This window comes from Mastigoproctus giganteus, chromosome 4 (genome assembly GCF_048544385.1).
Source record: "Mastigoproctus giganteus isolate SK-2022 chromosome 4, ASM4854438v1, whole genome shotgun sequence".
Classification (NCBI taxonomy): domain Eukaryota; kingdom Metazoa; phylum Arthropoda; class Arachnida; order Uropygi; family Thelyphonidae; genus Mastigoproctus; species Mastigoproctus giganteus.
This window is the reverse complement of record NC_143578.1, coordinates 104,246,326-104,265,039: the sequence shown is the minus strand read 5'-3', so window position 1 is coordinate 104,265,039 and position 18,714 is coordinate 104,246,326. Positions and strand designations below refer to the sequence as shown.

General features: G+C 35.5%; 1 protein-coding gene across 1 annotated transcript in view; it reads left to right on the top strand.

The window, feature by feature from the left end:
• The window catches only part of LOC150086960 (KICSTOR complex protein SZT2-like), a 1,378,951-nt gene that overhangs the window by 470,966 nt on the left and 889,271 nt on the right, over window positions 1–18,714 (top strand). The window contains exon 27 of the mRNA XM_090372336.1: window positions 9,177–9,371. Coding sequence (XP_090228462.1) covers window positions 9,177–9,371 — 195 coding nt within the window. The remainder of the gene's footprint in view (window positions 1–9,176; window positions 9,372–18,714) is intronic.

Sequence of the window (18,714 nt, the reverse complement as noted above, 5' to 3'; positions counted from 1 at the left end):
CAATCGTGTTTGGCATAAAGGTCTTCTAAACAAGCTTCCATCTTATGGTTTGTCTACTGTTTTTTTTAATTGGTTATCCAGTTTTCTCTGTGATCGCTCACTGAGGGTGATGGTAGATGGCTCTCTGTCTTCTAACTTCTCCACTAATGCCTTTGTCCCCCCAAGGTTCAGTTCTTTCCACCCACTCTTTTCCTTTTGTATATTAATGACCTTCTTCCATTGACTGGAAATTCTATCCAAAGTTTTGCCGATGATAGCACATTGCATTCCACTTTGAGAAACGTTGCCTGCTCAATCGGCTTCAACTTCTCGAAAATCTGCTACCAATTACTTAAATGCCGATCTCCAGGTAATTCTCCAGTGGGGAGAATTACCTGGAGAATTACCAACTGATTTCAATCCTTCTAAAACTCAGTCTTGTCTTATATCTCGCAAAAAGGATTCTTCTGCTCCTATGCTTATCTTTGGTGACACTCCGATTTCTAGGCAAAATGATATATCTCTTTTGGGGATTACCCTGACTTCTAATCTCTCTTGGCACAAGCACATTACAAATATTGCTTCCTCTGCATCTAAAAAACTTGGTTTTCTCTTTCACTCTCAGCGTTACTTTTCTTCCGAACAGCTGTTCACTCTGTACAAATCACAAATCCGCCCTGCTATGGAATTTTGTTCCCACATCTGGGGTGGTACCCCCCAAAAACCTCTCTCAGGCTTCTTGATTCCATTCAGAAGAAGGCAGTTAGTTTAATTATTGATTCATCTCTAACAGAGTCTCTCCACTCACTGTCTCATAGAAGTACTGTTTCTTCTGCATGCCTCTTCTACAGATACTTCCATGGGCACTGTTCTTCTGAATTGGCTTCTATAATTCTCTCTCTCTCTTTGAAAACAGTCTGAACACGTGCTGCCACCAGCCAACATCCATTTACTGTCCAATTTCAAACTCACAGAACCAACTTTTCATCTTTCTCGTTCATTCATTCAACTGCCGTTTTCTAGAACAACTGTCCTTCATACGTATTTCTTGAAAATTAGTCTTCAGAAGTTCAAGTCCAATGTCAACAAATATCTTCTTTTGTCTTCTCATCCTCCAACTCAAGCACGGTACTAAGTGCTATAGGTTCTAATACCTCTCATGTTTGGGGTTTACATAAAAAAACCCTTCCTAAATGACGTCTTCAGACATGTTTTTTGTATTGAAGATGTTGCCTAATATACTCTTTGTTCGTTCTCGCAAAGTTCTTGTATATCATTAAAAGAAGCCCACGAACTGCTCTCGGTACTAACAGTTTGCTATGTTTTAGATGATAGCTACTCAGTTTATTGCCACAGAGTATTAACATACAGACTGGACACTCTTGTGGGTGATAAAGTTAATTCTGGTTATCTGATAAAATTCATTTGGAAGTAGAGCCACCAATGTGACAGCTTTCCTTTAGATTTTTTTTTATATTTTTAAGTTGTAAAGTAGGTTATATCGATTCCCTCACTGCAACTATGAAATTCACAGAAAGTGTTATTACTGTACAAGAAAAACAAGCCTGTAAAGTATAACATCATAATAATATTTTAGATTTTGTTATCATGTTAACATTCTACTATTAAAAGTGTTCAGAAAAATCATTACTAAGTAATGATTTTTCTGAACACTTTTAATAGTAAAATGATAATGATGCTGGTCATACATTTTTACTTATATAGGTTAAAACTGGCATTCTTTTTTCTTATTTATTTAAATATAATAGTGATTTATTCATAAATTCCCTTTCAAAAGTGTTTAGTGTTTACAGTAATTTGCTTATTTATTATTTAAATAAATATAATTTTGCAAACTTGCAAAAAAAAAAAAAAAACACCTATCAGCAAATCAAATTATGGAGCTTACAATGCACAAAAAAAAAAGTGTGCACTGGCAGTAAATAATAATATGTAAAAATACTATTTAATAACAAATTAACTTATCAATTTATAACTAATTACATTAATCAATATTAAGAACACTGATATGATTTTGATATTAACCCTTTTCAGTGCAATGTCTTCTGTCTTACGCTATTGTAAAATTTCTCTTCTGGTCCAGTGTCCCCCACAGATGCACCTTTCTGTTTTGCCAAGTTTACAGCTTATTTTCTCCCTCTTCCAGTATAATTATTATACTGGCTTCTATTTATACTTCATATAAATGCTTTGCCAAGCTAATTGATTGTTTACATTCAATTAGTAACACCTGGTGGCTGTTGTTTTCTTCTTTGTTTTTAGTGTTTGCTATGTATTTACTCTCTGCCAGAAACAGTGTTTAGCCATAGTGCCAACATTTTGAAAAGCCCCTTCTGATGAAGAATTGAAAAATAGTTAGAACTTTCCAATTCAGAATTTGAATTAATTCTTTTCGATAGTGAGGATAATGTTACTTTCGATCTTGACAGTATATCTTGCAGCAGTGATGATTAACAAATTAATGATGATCTGTCAACCAACGCTGACATGGAAAATTGGAGACCAAGCAAGGTAAATGAAGTTTCATTCAAACATTTTCCCTTTTCTGTTTCAAACTGCAGATTTCATTTGAGTATTTCAAGTATTTCAAAAACTGAACTTAAGTATTTTCAGCTGTTTTTGTAGCTCTTTCCATGTAAGGTAGATCCATAACTTCATTAGTTGTAATTTCTCATTTATATCTGAATTTGTATAACATGCATAGTAATACGGGCCATGTTGGTTCATAATTGTTTTTTTTTTTTTTTTTTTATCAGTTCTTTGTTTGAAGAAATTTTTATTGAAACAAATAATTATGCCAATTAAACTCTTTCAAATAAGTTACTTCCTAATTGTTTCTTATGGTGCGACTAAATTTGGTTTCAAAGAATTTGGTTTCATTAAAGAATGCAGATAAAATCCTTTTAGTTTTAAAGGTAGAATTTCATTCAAATGTTATGACTTTCAAAAGCCAACCAAGTGGAATCTTCATATATATGTTTTAGCTGACTCAGAAACAGGTTATGTCTCAGTTTTTGTGCCATATTTTTGGAAAGGCTACTACTGACACCTTTATAAGGCCAGACTTGACCCCACCTCAAGGATTATGCTTCATCTCATCCAAAAACTTCTTCAAATTGTTGAGGGTAGTGGATTTCATTTGTTCACTGACTGATTTTACACTAGTGTAGTTTATTTAGCAGAACTACATAAATTGAATATACACCTAACAGCCACTGTTACGGAAAACAGGAAGGGTTTACCACTAGAGATCAAGAAGACAAAGCAAATTGAAAACCATAAAGTCATTGGATTCTGAAAGGTGGGTGCCGTTCAACTTCTGGCATGTAAGGACAAAAGAACTAATTATGCTTTTTAGTTTATATACCCAAACTGTGGTCACAATAGTAAAAGGAGGGAAAATCTTAGATTGAAAAGCCAGTTGCTATTTGTGAAAAAACAAAATATATAGGAGCTGTTGACAGAGCTGACCATTACTCTGAGAGTTATCTGTTCACTTGGAAATCAATGAAATGGTGGAGAAAGTTGTTTATCTGGCTATTAGAAGTCTCAATTGTAAACAGCTTTATCTTGATGAAGGTGGCAGATCCAGCTCATAAAAAATCTTCGTCTCAAGCAGTTTAAAAAAAAAAAGTTGCTTGCTCAGTTAGTAGGAGATGTCTGAAATAAGAATTTTCTTTCAAAAAAAAAAGGCCAACTAAGTTCAGATGCCAGTGAGAGATTGAATGGCTGTTCTCATTTTGTGATGAAAACAAAAAAAAAATAAGTAAGAATAAAGACTGTGCAGTATGTAGTGATAGAAAGACTAGTGGAAAACAAACAGTTTGGTATTGTGAAACATACTCCATAAAACCAGGATTGCATCCTGGTGAATGTTTCAAGAAATACAACATGCTAAAATAATATAAATAACAAATATTTAAGATGTCTGAAATGGTTCTTTAATGCGTATTTAATCAGATATGAAGTTTTCTGAGCAATGCAGGTAGACTGCAAGAGCAGATCATGGGGTTTTGTCAATGATATACAGGAATTTTTCTAGCAGGGAAAAGGAAGTGATTGTCCCTCTGTATAAGGCAATGGTCAGGCCACACCTTGAGTACTGCATACAGGTCTGGAGGCCTCATTTTAGGAAGGAGGTAGATTTGCTTGAGTGTGTACAGAGAAGGGCAACACGATTGGTGAGGGGAATGAACAGGTGGTCTTAACAAGAAAAGGCTTAAGTTCTGCAAATTGCAGTGGCTGGAAACTAGGCACCTGCAAGGTGATCTGATTGAGATGTATAAGGCCTTGAATGGGTTGAGCATGCTGAATTCTGATGGGATTCTTCCACTTGCTCAGATTACGAACCTAAGGGGGCATAAATTTAAATTGAGGAAAGACAGTTGTAGAATAGATGTGCAGAAATTTGCCTTTAGCCAGTGGGTAGTTAATTGCTGGAACAAACTTCCACCTCTCGTTGTGGAACTTGATAGCGTAAATAAATTCAACGAGGAACTGGACAAACATTTAGAGGGAATAGTTGTGTGAATTTTTTTTTTTTTTCCCTTTGGCTGATGCTGCATAAGCTCATACGCTTGCTTTCTTGCATCACATGCCTCTATTACTAATGCTAATATATTTCTTTGTATGATCCATTAGAAATCAGTCCAACTGTGTTTCATGCCTGTTTCATACTAAATACTTTCTCCTCTTTATAATGAAAACATATAACTCTACAGTTTGTAAATAATAATATTAAATAATGCTTCAGCAAACTGATTGCAATTCAAAATGTAATCTAAGCACTACTCTGTGGGCTTTGAAGACGATGTATGTGCACATTCTTGCATTGGTTGTGTTGGGAGTGATTGAGCAAGCCACCTCTCTATATGCACTATTCTTTGTTTATCATTGTTAAACCGCAGTTGCCATTTTTTAGTCCATCTACCTTATTTATTGGATCTTGTGGAAGTAATCATTGACATGAACAGTTGAAGAATTTTAAGCTCGTGGGAATGGATAATTTATTGGAAATTTTTGCTGCCTTTTTGATTAATTAACATGTTAAATTGGGTTTGGCAAATAGTTTAATAGTCTTTAGACACATTTGTTTTCTTATTTTTAAATTTATCTAGTGATTTTGTAAATTATGACTTGTTATTCGTACCACTATTGTAGCAGTGTTTTGATGCAGATATCATGAAAAGTAACAATTGTAATAAATAAGTAGCTGGAAGGTCCTAATCACTTGTTAGGCTTATTTTATTTTATTTATTTATTTTTTTTTTGTTTTTAGCTAAGAAATTTTTCTTTTTAGTAAGGATATAATTAATTTAAAACTGTGATTGTGATGGTATAGTGTAACATACATCTTGAACTTGCTAGCATAAGATGTATCACTGCATTTAGGAATCTATAAGTGTGTGTAGTATTGTCATTTAATCAATTTTCATTGTTGATTAATTAAATTATATTTAAATGGAAACCATGCCCCCGACTAGCACAGCAAAGTAACGGGCACAAATTGGGAGAATTCTGTGGCTTGGGGAATAGCCGAAGTCCTACGAATAGTCTTAAAAATCACCTAAGAAAATGTGCAACTTAGGTGTGTCTGGGATTTCTGGCCCTGCTGTGGGTCATCATGGAATAAATTAATACATGAGCTGTGTAAGGGTAACTAAAAGTAAGGACTTGTGCATGTATACAGTAAACCCTCGATTTAACGGACTAATTAGCATTAGCATTAGTAGTGGCATATGATGCAAGAAAGCAAGCTTATGCAGCATCAGCCCAAAAAAAAAAAAAAAAAACCCTTCCATTTCACCCCTCCGTTCATTCGAAATACTTATCCAATTGAGGAGAAGGGGTGTCCGTTAAATCGAATGTAACCTGAGGGGCCATTTTTTATTGTTAAAAAAAAAGGTTTTAATACAATATACAGTACTGTACAATATAAAATTATTTTATAATAAAGAATATATAATATTCTGTTGTAAATATAAAATGTTGCAATTTGGCCTTTGATTTACAGATATCAGAAACAGTTTGTTTTTTTACACTGTAAATTTCACGAACATGTGCTACCAAAGATGCCTTGTTTTAATTTTTCAATTAGCTCTAATATCTGTGCCACATTTAAGTTCATACGCTTTCTTTTAACTCTACTTTCACTTGATGCCATTCTAAATTGTAAGGATTGCAAAATTATTTAATAAATAAAGTCACAATTCGGAAATCGCAGAAACACTCTGTGTACAACCTGACCACGATAACTTGAGGCAGACTTAGACCGAAACAAAGCGAGTCGGTTGACCTGTGGTTTAGTATCCCGAATCACTTTCAGCTCACAAGTCACCACCTGCTCTGATCTGTAATCTGGGAAAACAGCTATTTGAAATAAAACAGAATAAAAAACAATATCCTGAATTTTATTATAAAAATAAAAGTAGGTAAATATCAAAACAGTAATGGAAATAGGTAATTATTATTCATTATTAATTAATAATAACACTGAAGTTTTGTATAACCTAAAAAAATAATATGGTCGAGATTAATATGTACATTACTGTATTATTTGTCTGGTCTGTTAAATCCAAAATCCATTATATCAGAGTCTATTAAATCGAGGGTTTACTTTACTTGCATATACACTAATGCCAGGATCATTGTTGATGAATTTGAAGTACAGTTAGTCCCGACTTATGTAAGCCCAAGTTACGTAAATTTGGATTTAAAAAATTTTTTTTTTTTCACTTTTTTTTTAAGATTGTAAAATTTAAAACAGTAAAAAAAAAAAAAAAAAAAAGTAAGCAATTAATAATGATGAACCCGGCACACACAAATTGCACAAGTGAGATACGAAGTAACAAGTTTATGGAGCTTAAAAAATAGGAATGAAGAGAATAGAACCATCTCTCAAAACCATATGATTCTGTGTCACTTCAGCCAAGGATAAAGCTGACCTGCTAGCATCCCAATTTTATTCCAACTCATGTATTAATGATCTTGGTAAAACACCCATACCATTCCCAACATACTCTATCCAATGCCTCCTGTGGTCTTCTGTCAAAAGGATTTTGACGAATCTTGATGCTAAGAAAACTCCATGTCCTGATGGTATTTCTCCATTTGTTCTGAAAACTTGTGCTCCTGAACTTACTCCTGTTCTTTGCCACCTTTTTTTCACTTTCTTATTCCAAAGGTGTTTTTCATTCTGCTTGGAAATTTGCTCATATTGCTGCTAGGCTGTTATGTAGGTTCTTTGGCATCATACCAATGGTTGACATGGTGATTAGGATGGTCGTTACTTGTTGCATATGCCACATCTCTTTGATCTCTTGCCTTAGGTTCATATACTTCCTGATTTTTTCCTGATGGGGAAAAAATCAGTACCCAACACTGCAGGTTGCCAGTGTTGGGTACTGCTATGTCAATCAGATTGGTAGTCTTTTCCTTCTTGTCAACAACGGTTATGTTTGGTGTGTTGTGTGGGATTGTCCTATCCATTATTATGGAATGGTCCCAGTACAGCTTGTGGGTTGGGGTCTCTCCAGTACTGCCTGGGGTTCGTACTTCTAGTATGGTACACTTTCAATCAACTGGTATTTTTTTGCTAGCTTCTGATGTATTATCCTGGCTACCTGGTCATGTCTATGAGTGTACTCTGTTTGGGTGATCACCATGCATCCCACGATGATGTGTTGGATCGTTTTGAGGCCAGGTGGCATCGTCGACATGTGTCATTGGACACTCCGGGCTCCTTGGTGATGTATTTTCTATAGTTTCTGGTGTTGATTACCTGGTATTGGATGGCAAGCATGGATTCTTCAGTCTTGGGGAAGAGCATCCCACTCATGAGCCATGAGTGGGATGCTTTGGAAGTAATTTTATCTATGCGATATTGATGGAGATCATTATATTATTATTATTATTAGTAGTAGTAGTACTGCTACTGGCAAATGATGCTAGGACATAAGCTTATACATCAAAAGCAAAAATTGGGGGGGACGCTATCCTAATAATATGTCTAATTATACCTTAAATTTATTCAAGCTACCCGGTTCTTCTATCAACACCCTATTGTAGTTTGTTCCAACAGTCAATTACTCTCTGGCTGAAAGCAAATTTTCACACATCTACTTTGGCGCACTATGGCCATAGACGCCCATGCGCCAAAAAAATCCCCAACCAAACAAACAATCACACATCTACCCTGCAGCCATTTTTTTTTTTTTTTTTCCCCTCTCCGATTTCAGTTTATGCCCCCTTGTGTACCTAGTCTGTAAAAGAGTTAGAATACCATCATCATTAAGTTTACTCAATTCGTTTAAAGCCTTAAAAACTTATCTAGTCATTTTGAAAATGGCTATTTGTGCAATTTGGTGCAATTTGCAGAACTGAAATCTTATGCAGTAAGAGTACCTCTTTGTCTGGTTGCTCTTTTCTGTACTCATTCCAAGGTATCCACAACTTTTTTAAAATGAGACTTCCAGACCTGGATACAGCTCAAGATGTCACCTTACGATTGCATGTTACTAAAATCAGGCTCATTTATCATTGCACCTAGTATATCTGCTACAATAGAAGTTTAAACTTCAGGTGAAAATTGCCTATTGAACCAGTCAGCCCAGCTGCATTCTCTTGTAATCATGTTTTGAATTTTCTGACACTGTTCATGATTTTAAAATATAATTATTTCAGCTATATTTATTTCAAGAAAATACAGATTATTATTTGAAAACAATAATGGAAGAACTTCTTTGTAGCTTTTGCTGTCCTTAAATGTTGTATTGCGATTAAGAATATCTTATATATTCTTAACATAAATTGAGGTTTCATATTTTAATTTTTTTTTTAAAATCACATTTAATAAAAAATATTGTTTTTTTATTATCTGATTGACATTGCAGTACCCAACATTGGCAACCTGCAGTGTTGAGTACTGATTTTTTCCCCATTTTTAATTATTAAAATGTCATTTTATTAAAATCTATTCATGTTATTAAATGTTATTTTGATAATATTTTGGAAATATAGATATTTGTTTTGTTTCTTACTTGTTATAGAAAAACAAAAATACTATTGCCATTGTTTTATTTAGATCATCCTGTAATATTTGAAGTCGTACATTTTAATTTTCATCTGATTAACCTTAATTTTTATTTCTTCATGTTTAATAACATTTACGAAATCAGATTGTAAAAATGTATCCAGTCCCTCTGTCAGCAATATGGATACACATTCTTCATTGCCTTCTCTTGAAGAAGATGAAGATTCAGGAGCTGCACAAAGCCAGATGATACCACCATTGTTTATTCACCTTGCTTGTTCTGTTAAAACCAAAAAGAATATTGGAAGTTGCTCTTTAGGTTCACTCCCAACTTGCCTTGGTAAGTTAATGTAATTTTTCCAAATTTTTTGTTTGAATTGTGTGTGTGTGTTTTTTTTTTTTTTTTACTTTAAGAAACATTTAGCAATCTGTTATATGAAATAGAGGATCAAAAAATGTTAAAAAATCAAAGTGAGAGGAATCAGTCGAAGTGAATGGTACCTGAAATAATCTGATGCAGTGTATACAAGGTGGGTTGTGCACTGAAGAAGAATGTTTATATATATATATATATATATATATGTATATATTATTATTATTATTATTATTAATTAGTATGCATAATAGGTTAGATTTTAGCTTATAGTTTAATGAATACTTATGTGCAACATTAATGCCATTGTAATTATGCCAATTAGACATTATACGTGCCTATATATTAGTATTAGTAACGGCCGCATGGTGCAAGAAAGCCTATGTCTTATGCTGCACCAGCCAAAAAAAAAAAAAAAAATCCAAACAAAACAATGATAAAAACAAAAGAAAAATAAATAAATAAAATAAATAACTAAATAATAATAATTAATAAATAAAAAAAATATATATATATAAATAAAATAAAATATAAATAAAAAGGAAATTAAACCTATCATCCTATGCACTTCCCTTACCCGAAATTTTTTTTTTTTTTAATGGCGCTATGACATATAAGTATTATTGTGCATACAAATCTGGTAATCAAGTTAGCCCAACTAGGTTATCTTAATTCAGCATGGCCTATACATATTAATTTTAGGCCTCCGTAGCTGGGTGGTCAGGAGTGGGAGTGCAGTGGCACATGCTCTTTGAGTAGACCGGGGTTCAAGCCCCTGACGGCTAAATACGGTCGATCTGCCAACCCGCACTGGATCAGTGTGGCAAATTATGGTCCACTTCCCTCAGCATGAATTGTTGAAGAGGCTTCCATCCTGCAGTGGATTGATAATGGCTGCAATTTACTTTTTTTTTTGTATGTAATCAATAAAGTATATTTCATTACACTTTACTGATGAATTTTCATTACCTTCAGCTAAAATTATGTTTAATTTTAAGACAAACTTAAATCCCATTTGGCATATTCATAAGAAATAAACACCCCCACCCCCACAGCAGACATTAGCATAGGATATCGGGGCCTGAGGCTAATGCACCAACATGACACAGTATAAACTAAGTGCGACTGAGCAGTAAAAAGCTTCGCTACCTATATAACAATTAGAAGGCAGGAAATAACCCCTTTCTGATCTACCACTTTCCCAGGACAGTGGCAGTAGGTAAGAGCCTTCACAATATTGGATACTTACCCGTTGGGCTTTGTCACCTATCACAGTTTGCTGTAGAGAATGATCATAAAAATTTAAACTAAAATAAAAATAAGTAAATGAAATATTTTAAATTTGAAAAATTAAATTTAAAATTTAAAATGTAAATTCGAAAGTTAAATTAATATAGCAAAAGGCAAAACTGGTATAGGGACAACAGAAACGGTAGGTATGAGACATTACATCAGATGGGCTGTCAAACTTACTTTGACAGTGAAATCCACTGTCAAAGTCCACTAAAAGTAAGGACTTGTGCATGTATACAGTAAACCCCCGATTTAACGGACTAATTAGCATTAGCATTAGTAGAGGCATATGATGCAAGAAAGCAAGCTTATGCAGCATCAGCCAAAAAAAACAAAAAAAAAACACACCTTCCACTTCACCCCTCCGTTTGTTCAAAATACTTGTCCAATTGAGGAGAAGGGAGAAGGGGGTGTTCGTTAAATCGAATGTAACCTGAAGTTACATTCACTGAGGTTGACAGTGAAATCCACTCAAAGCCCCCAAAGAAGTAGGGAATTGACGGCCACGTGATGGTTGTTGTTTGGTTTTTAGGAGCATTAGCAGCTTAGGCCATATTACTCCGGGATATGCGGTGGTCATTCCCTGACCTTTCCGCATCATCCATATTTGGTGGTGACGGGCTCGAACCCCGGTCTAATCAAGAAGCGTGTGCTACGCACTGCTGCTCCTTCCCACCTGGCTACGGAGGCGCCCCACGTGATGGAATGTTCTATATAATAATATTATAATTTATGTAAATGTATTGATATATAAAATTAGTTTTGTCATAAACATAATTTTAGCTGAACGTAATGAAAATTCATCAGTAAAGTGTCATGAAAAATTCATTATCACATAGTAATATACTTAGCCAAATATAATAGGCCAAATATAAAATGAATGTAAATAAATCGAATGATGATAAAAAGTTAAGAAAATTTAGAATTATTAGAATCAAAGGTAAGAAATATAAGTAAAATATAAATGTAAGCACATATTAATCATCGTTGACCCGACAGAGAACGTAATTTAATGATTAAAATGAGATTAAATATATAATACATACTACATATTGACCATATCTAGGACATAATGTAATAGTCGTCAAAATAATATGTGGTGCCCCCTATGTGATGGGTAAAAATAATTATAAATAAATAATTGAATTTAAGTTAACGCAAAGAGAAACATGCAGATAGTAAGAAGAAAAACTAAAGGAGTAGGAATAATAGAACCTGAACTCCACAAAGGCGAAAAATAGTGGTATAGATAAGAAATAGTTTCTCCTACGTCCTCGGATTGCCCTAATAATTTCGGAGAAATAAAAATAAAGAGTATAGGACAGTTTAAAGACATTACAAGATATAAGTTGTGGCTTGGGTATGTCTGGGATCGCAAACCCGTTTCTATAGTAGGACCCTGAGCTGAATTTGCATGTTATCTCAGCGTGAACTTAAGTAAATTTAAATGAATTTAACTATATATATGTATGTGTGTGTGTATGTATATATATATGAAATATGAAAACGAAGAAGTGGAAAAAAAGGAAAAACAGGAAAAATTACCCTCCCCTCTTTTTCTTTCAGCTTTTGTACATATGATTGGCCTGTTAATTCGGCATTAATTCAGATTTAATTCTACTTAATCTTATATAGGTTCTTAACATTCTTTTTTCTTTTTTTCTTCAACTAGGCTCGGCATTTTATATTTATTTTTATTTTATTTTATTTTACTTTCATCGATGACACTTATGTATGTGTGTGTGTATATATATATATATATATATATATATATATACGTAGATGATATATGTGTTTTTAATTGTCCAGGATTAGAGTAAATTATATCCAGTAGAACTTGTATTAGAAAAAACTAATAGTTTCAATACTATAGCAAATTACTTGGATCTTCATATAGAAATATTCCAAAATAATAATATAGACGTAAACGTATATAATAAAAGAGAGACATTTAATTTTAATGTAGTCAGCCTTACAAACTGGAGATCTAATATATCAAAATCAGTGCATGCTAATATAATTTTATCGCAATGTCTAAGGATTGCTTATATCTGCAATAGTAATAAAAATTGTTCAACGGGCTTAACAGCGTTGTACGGCAAGTTGATTAATAATAATTTCCCTATCGTTTACCTGAAATATACTTCAAGAAAGCGATAAGCATAACTAATTTCAAAAATTTCTTTTCTGAACCTATTGTTTCAATAAAATTGTCATATTTAGTGCCATGTATATATGTACATAGGATACACTTTGCATTTTTGGTGTCTTACGGCGTAGAAAACTTGTACCCACCAGCTTGCAAATTACAGTGTATCATTTATATATATATATACATATAGTTAAATTCATTTAAATTTACTTAAGTTCACGCTGAGATAACATGCAAACCCATTCCTATAGAGTCACCACCAATAACTAGTTCCTTTGGGACCAATGCATTCTGCCTTGGAGATTGCCTCTGTGTTGCCTGATGCACAGGAGTGAGCTCTGCCATTGAGCTGGGCAGCTGAGAGCTTGATGGCCCCTTTATATTAATTTCTTTGAGAGCATTTACTGTAAACCTCAAGCTTTCATAGCTACCCATCAGAATGCTAAATTGGGGCCTAATTTCTTGATACCCTAGGCATCTAGCACACACAAAGACATCCTCCTTGGCTAGATCATGTCCCGCTTTAGAAAGTTCGCCAAACATTTCACATTTCACACATTTTTTGAGACCGTGATGCATTCTCCAATGCCCCCTTCGTTTCTTCCCCGAGTCACAGCACTCTCACTGTTCTGTGAACTTTGCTTCACAGCTCTTGTCTGGGGGTCATGATTTCCATTTAAATACAGTAAATTTAGATACTACAGGGTGTCTCAAAAATATTGGTACAAACATTAAGGGGAGAACATCTAAAGGAATGTGAATCGCATAGGAACCCATAACCGGAAACGTCACCGTAAGTCGGTAGACAGCGCTGTTCATCAGTTCGCAAGAGGGAAAATTTCTGGTTTACTCTTTCAAGCAGTAGTCGCTGCATGAAGAGCATGAATCGACATACGAACTGTGAGCTGGCAGACATGCACCTAGTGTATGGATTAGCAGAGGGCAATGGACGAGCCGCTCAACGAATTTATGGAGAACTCTTCGTTTGTTCGTGTGTGCATCAAAATTTGTGCGATTATGGGTCATTTAGAGATAACAGGAGTAGTGCGGGCAGACCATGTTCAATGCGAACTCCCGTCATGGAAGAAAGTGTCTTGAATGTCGTCCAGAATAATCCTACTACCAGCACACGTGCCATTTCCTCTACCTTAGGAGTGTCTCGTTGCAGTGTACAGCCTGTCTGGCACCACGATTCCTTACACCCCTTTCATCTCCAAAGGGTTCAGTTACTGCTCCCCCAAGATCATCCTGCACATGTGGCTTTTGTGCAGTGATTTCTCCAAGAAAGTGTTCAAGACTTGAATTTTCCAGCCTCTGTTTTGTTCACGGATGAGGCTTATTTCACTTGGGAAGGCTTATTCAATCAGCACAATGCTCATGTGTGGGCTCACGACAACCCACACAGTGTGCGTCCCCATGCGGCACAACATCGCTTCGCAGTAAATGTGTGGGCAGGTATGGTCGGTGACTGCTTAGTCGGCCCATACCCGTTACCATCCCGCATGAACTCCGCTGATCTTTCTTGAACAAGTTCTACCAGGATTACTTGACGATGTTCCAGCAGATGTGAGACAACATTTGGTTTCAACATGATGGGTCACCTGCCCATTATGGAAGGTGTGTTCGTGACCATTTGAACAGGCGTTTTGGGCGTGGATGGATTGGCCATGCTGGACCCGTTGCCTGGCCCCCATGCTCACCTGATTTATCGAGCCTTGATTTCTTTCTGTGGGGCCCTCAAATCTATCATATATGAATTGCCTGTGGAGACAGAAATGGATCTCGTGGCAAGACTCGTCTGCGCTGTTGCTACTGTCAAAGAAACTCCAGGTGTGTTCGACCATGTCTGCCAATCCATGCTGAGTCGGTGTCACGCATTCATCGTGTCTCATGGTGGAACCTTCTAGCATCTGTTGTAACATCATGAAATGCATCCATCTCGTACTCCATTGTTAATATGTCAAATAAATGTTTGCCACTAATTACTGTCTTGCTCATTTCTGCTTCTTGTGCCTCTGCTACTACTTTCCTGTGATGTTTCCGGTTATGGGTTCCTATGCGATTCACATTCCTTTAGATGTTGCCTACCTCCCCTAAACATTTGTACCAATATTTTTGAGACACCCTGTATAATAAGCTAACAGAGTCCTAATTGTGTGCTTCGTATTACGCTATATAATTTTACTTTATACTTTGCGCTATCAGTTCAAGATATGTTAATGTTATGCTATTTCTTATCGACTGCAATATGGCGGCTAGTTCAACAATATTGGTGGCAACACCAGGAGTCGTAACTTCCAAAAATCGCTAGTTAAATTCAAAATAAGAAGCTAATGAATACTACTAAACCTATTTGATATTTCTGTAAAACACAATGTATGTTAATTAACGAAGAATACGGTAATAATTAAAAATACTTGTTCCTTTACAGCAGCCAAAAATCAACAGACTGTTCTCTTCCGCGACTAGAATGCCCTCCTAATCATAACTGACCCGACAGAGACCAAAAGGAAGGATAATGAATATGTATATATAAAAATAAATAAATAAAGTAACACTGAAAAAAGCTAAAATAATGCCGATAGATTCCTGTTAAAAAAAAAAATGAATGAAATCCAAAAGAAGGCAAAATAAGAAAACTTACTTTGTGCATGGACAGGAAAACGCTGAAGTTGAGTGCCATCAGAGACCAAAGAAGAAAACAGAAAGTTCACTGTATGGTCTATATATGTCAGTTGAAGTGACCTGGGGGGGGGGGGAGTCGTACAACAACAGCATCATTACAAAAAAGTTAATTGCTTTTAGCAAAAAAAATATCAGCTTTAAATTTCCCTATATTTATTTCATTCCCAAGTTCCACAAAAACTCCACAGGCTTCAGGTTCATTACTTCTTGCAAATACAGTTACGTCCATAAAGTTGGCAAAACACTGGAAAGGTTACGTAAACCTATCGTGGACATCCTTCCTAATAGTTGAATAATTAATAACAATATACCAGTTATTAATGCACTAAAATCTGATAACATTACTCGTGTGCAAACTTTTGGCTTTAATAGTTTATTCACCGGTATAGACCTAACCAACTGAAAAATGGTACTAAATGAAATTTTCAATAACTACAAACATATTCTTGGTTGTAATTCAGTTTATTGGCACAATCTCATTAATCTTTGCATTTCCTACAATTACATTTTTGATGGCAAATCCATATACTTACTAACCAAGATACCCCCATGTGTAGCCCAGCTAGCTGTCTTAGCTAACCTATATCTTTACTTGTCTGAGACCTCTCTGCCCTCATACAAATAGTTTTACAGATATATTGATATATTGATGACTTGTTAGTATTCAGCTACCCTACATTTAAACAGAACTTCTCTGGTATTTACCCTTCAGAACGTACTGTGGAGAAAACAAATAATAATGACCTTACAGCCAATTACTTAGACTTAGATATAAAAATCAACAGCCCTCATACCACAATCAACATATATAATAAAAGAGATGCATCATCAATACATGAGTTAGAAGAAAAGTAGGATCCCAGCAGGTCAGCTTTATCTTTAGCTGAAGTGGGTATAGAACTATCTGGTTTCGAGAAAAGTGGGGGTAGAAATGGGCAAAATGTGTGGTCGATAGCTTTGGCAGGAGATCAGAATACTTGACTACCATTTAGACAAGAAGTTTACTGCTCTTAGTCTGTTCAAAATATAGTTTGGACTGATTAATAGCTGTATTACAATTGTTGCAAGCTTTGGTGTGGATACAAGCCAATTGCAATGTGCAACATCCTTATCTTTAACAGCCTTAACACGTCTGTTGGAAAATCAAGGTTTAAATAAATGATGAGATTTTAAAGTGGAGTGTGGAATAAAGGATTTCACCATTACAAGAATAATTTTACTGACATGATCTGAGCAAATCTTAACATTAAAAGATTTGAAACAGTAATCTTACCAATCAGGGAAAAGAAGAAAAGAAATCTTACAAGTCATCTCATTTTGCATTCTTGCAATGCCAAACAACACAGGGTTGGGAATGGCCACGAGAGAATGGCTCCATTGGATAAGAGACCAACACGAAGTTGTGATCTGAAGTGCATAGAGGACCACTCACTTCAACCATGTACTTGAAAAGGTTGTTCATGATAAAATGATCAAGAATGTTGGCTGTGAGGTTGGGATTGTATGGTATTCTGGTAGGTATATGAACAATCTGTGCGAGGTCATTAGTATTTGCAAAAGCCTAAGCGTCTTGACCAGCTGGAGTTGTGTACATTAAAGTCAAGTGTCAAAGAGAGGAAGTCAAAGAGTTAGTAATTAGTGGACTTTTGGAGAACAATACAGGCATCAGATGAATTGACAGAATGGGGTAGAGAGATTTTAAGCCAGAGAAGATGGAAAAGAATAGATTCCAAATTCCTAAGTCTGACAGGGAATATCAGAGTGGACATATGCACAAGTACCACCTTTGAAGGAAAAGTAAAAGTAAACTGCAGCCATTATCAACCCACTGCAAGATGGACGCCTCCTCAACAATTCATGTTGAGGGAAATGGACCATAATCTGCCATGCTGGTTGGCAGATTGACTGTATTTAGCAGTCAGGGGCTTGAACTCCGGTCCACTCAAAGAGCGTGTGCTACTGCACTCCCGCTCCTGACCACTCTGCTACAGAGGCCTTTCTACAGAAGCAAAAGGAATTGTACAGCGAATAATTAGGACAGCTGAGATAAGCAGTGTTTGAATCAACCGATAATTGAGATTCTGTCAGAAAAAGTATATGGGTTTTCTCAGATGAGTTTGTTCTTTTTAATTTGACTATTCTTAATGTATTCAGTGTTTAGAAAAGGAGGGGGGGACATGATGTATGACGTAAGGAAATTTTTAGATATGTCATTCACACAACAAGAATATTCCCAGCTCCTTGACATAATAAAGCCTTGATAATGCCCCCAAATACACAAGCATACGTGGACTCCCTTCAGTCACTATCTGGCAGAGTAGAGGCAATGAGATTAAACACTAGCTGATCTGGAAGCCTCAGAGAGAGAGAGAGAGAGAGAGAGAGAGAGAGAGAGAGAGAGAGAGAGAGAGTGTTACCAAGAGGTTTAGTCTGGTATGTTCTCCGGTGGCCACCCTGTGAACACCATTAGAGGGTTGTATCCTTTAAATGCATGACAGATTGGATCTTACCATGTAGCCCATCATACCCTCAAAAAGAGGCTATGATGGGCGACATGGTTACCAACAGCAAACTCAAAATGGGAAGCATTCAAAGAACTTATCTTAGAAGCTACTAGGCTTTACATACCAACTAAGAAATATCGTTCAAGGTTCAGACCTAAATGATGTCAGATGAACTAATGAGACATATGGCAGAGAAGAAAAATGCATGTGATACATATAAATTAACATGTGACACAGAAGCCTATGATAGATATAAGTTGATCTGTAACCAAGTTACAAAGGAGGTTAGTCAGACGAAGGCAGATTATGAGAAATCTTTGGCAAGGGATGCAAAGAAAAACAGCAAGGAGATCTTTACTTATGTAAACTCTAGAAGGAAGGGGATGAATCAGATTGGCCCACTTGATACCGATGGTTCAACTGTTGATGATCCTGCTCAGGTAGCTAACAAACTAAATCAATATTTTGCATCTACATTCACACATGAGAAGTTATTCAGGAAGGGGAATGCCATAGATGAAGTAAACACTGGCAGTGAGCTGGATGATCTTGTAATAATTGAGAGTAAAGTGGAGGAGAAATTGTTGAAGATAAATACAAGAAAGGCACCTAGGGTGGATGGGATCTATCCAGTTATTTTAAAGGAGGCAGCAAAGGAAGTAAGCAATCCGTTAGC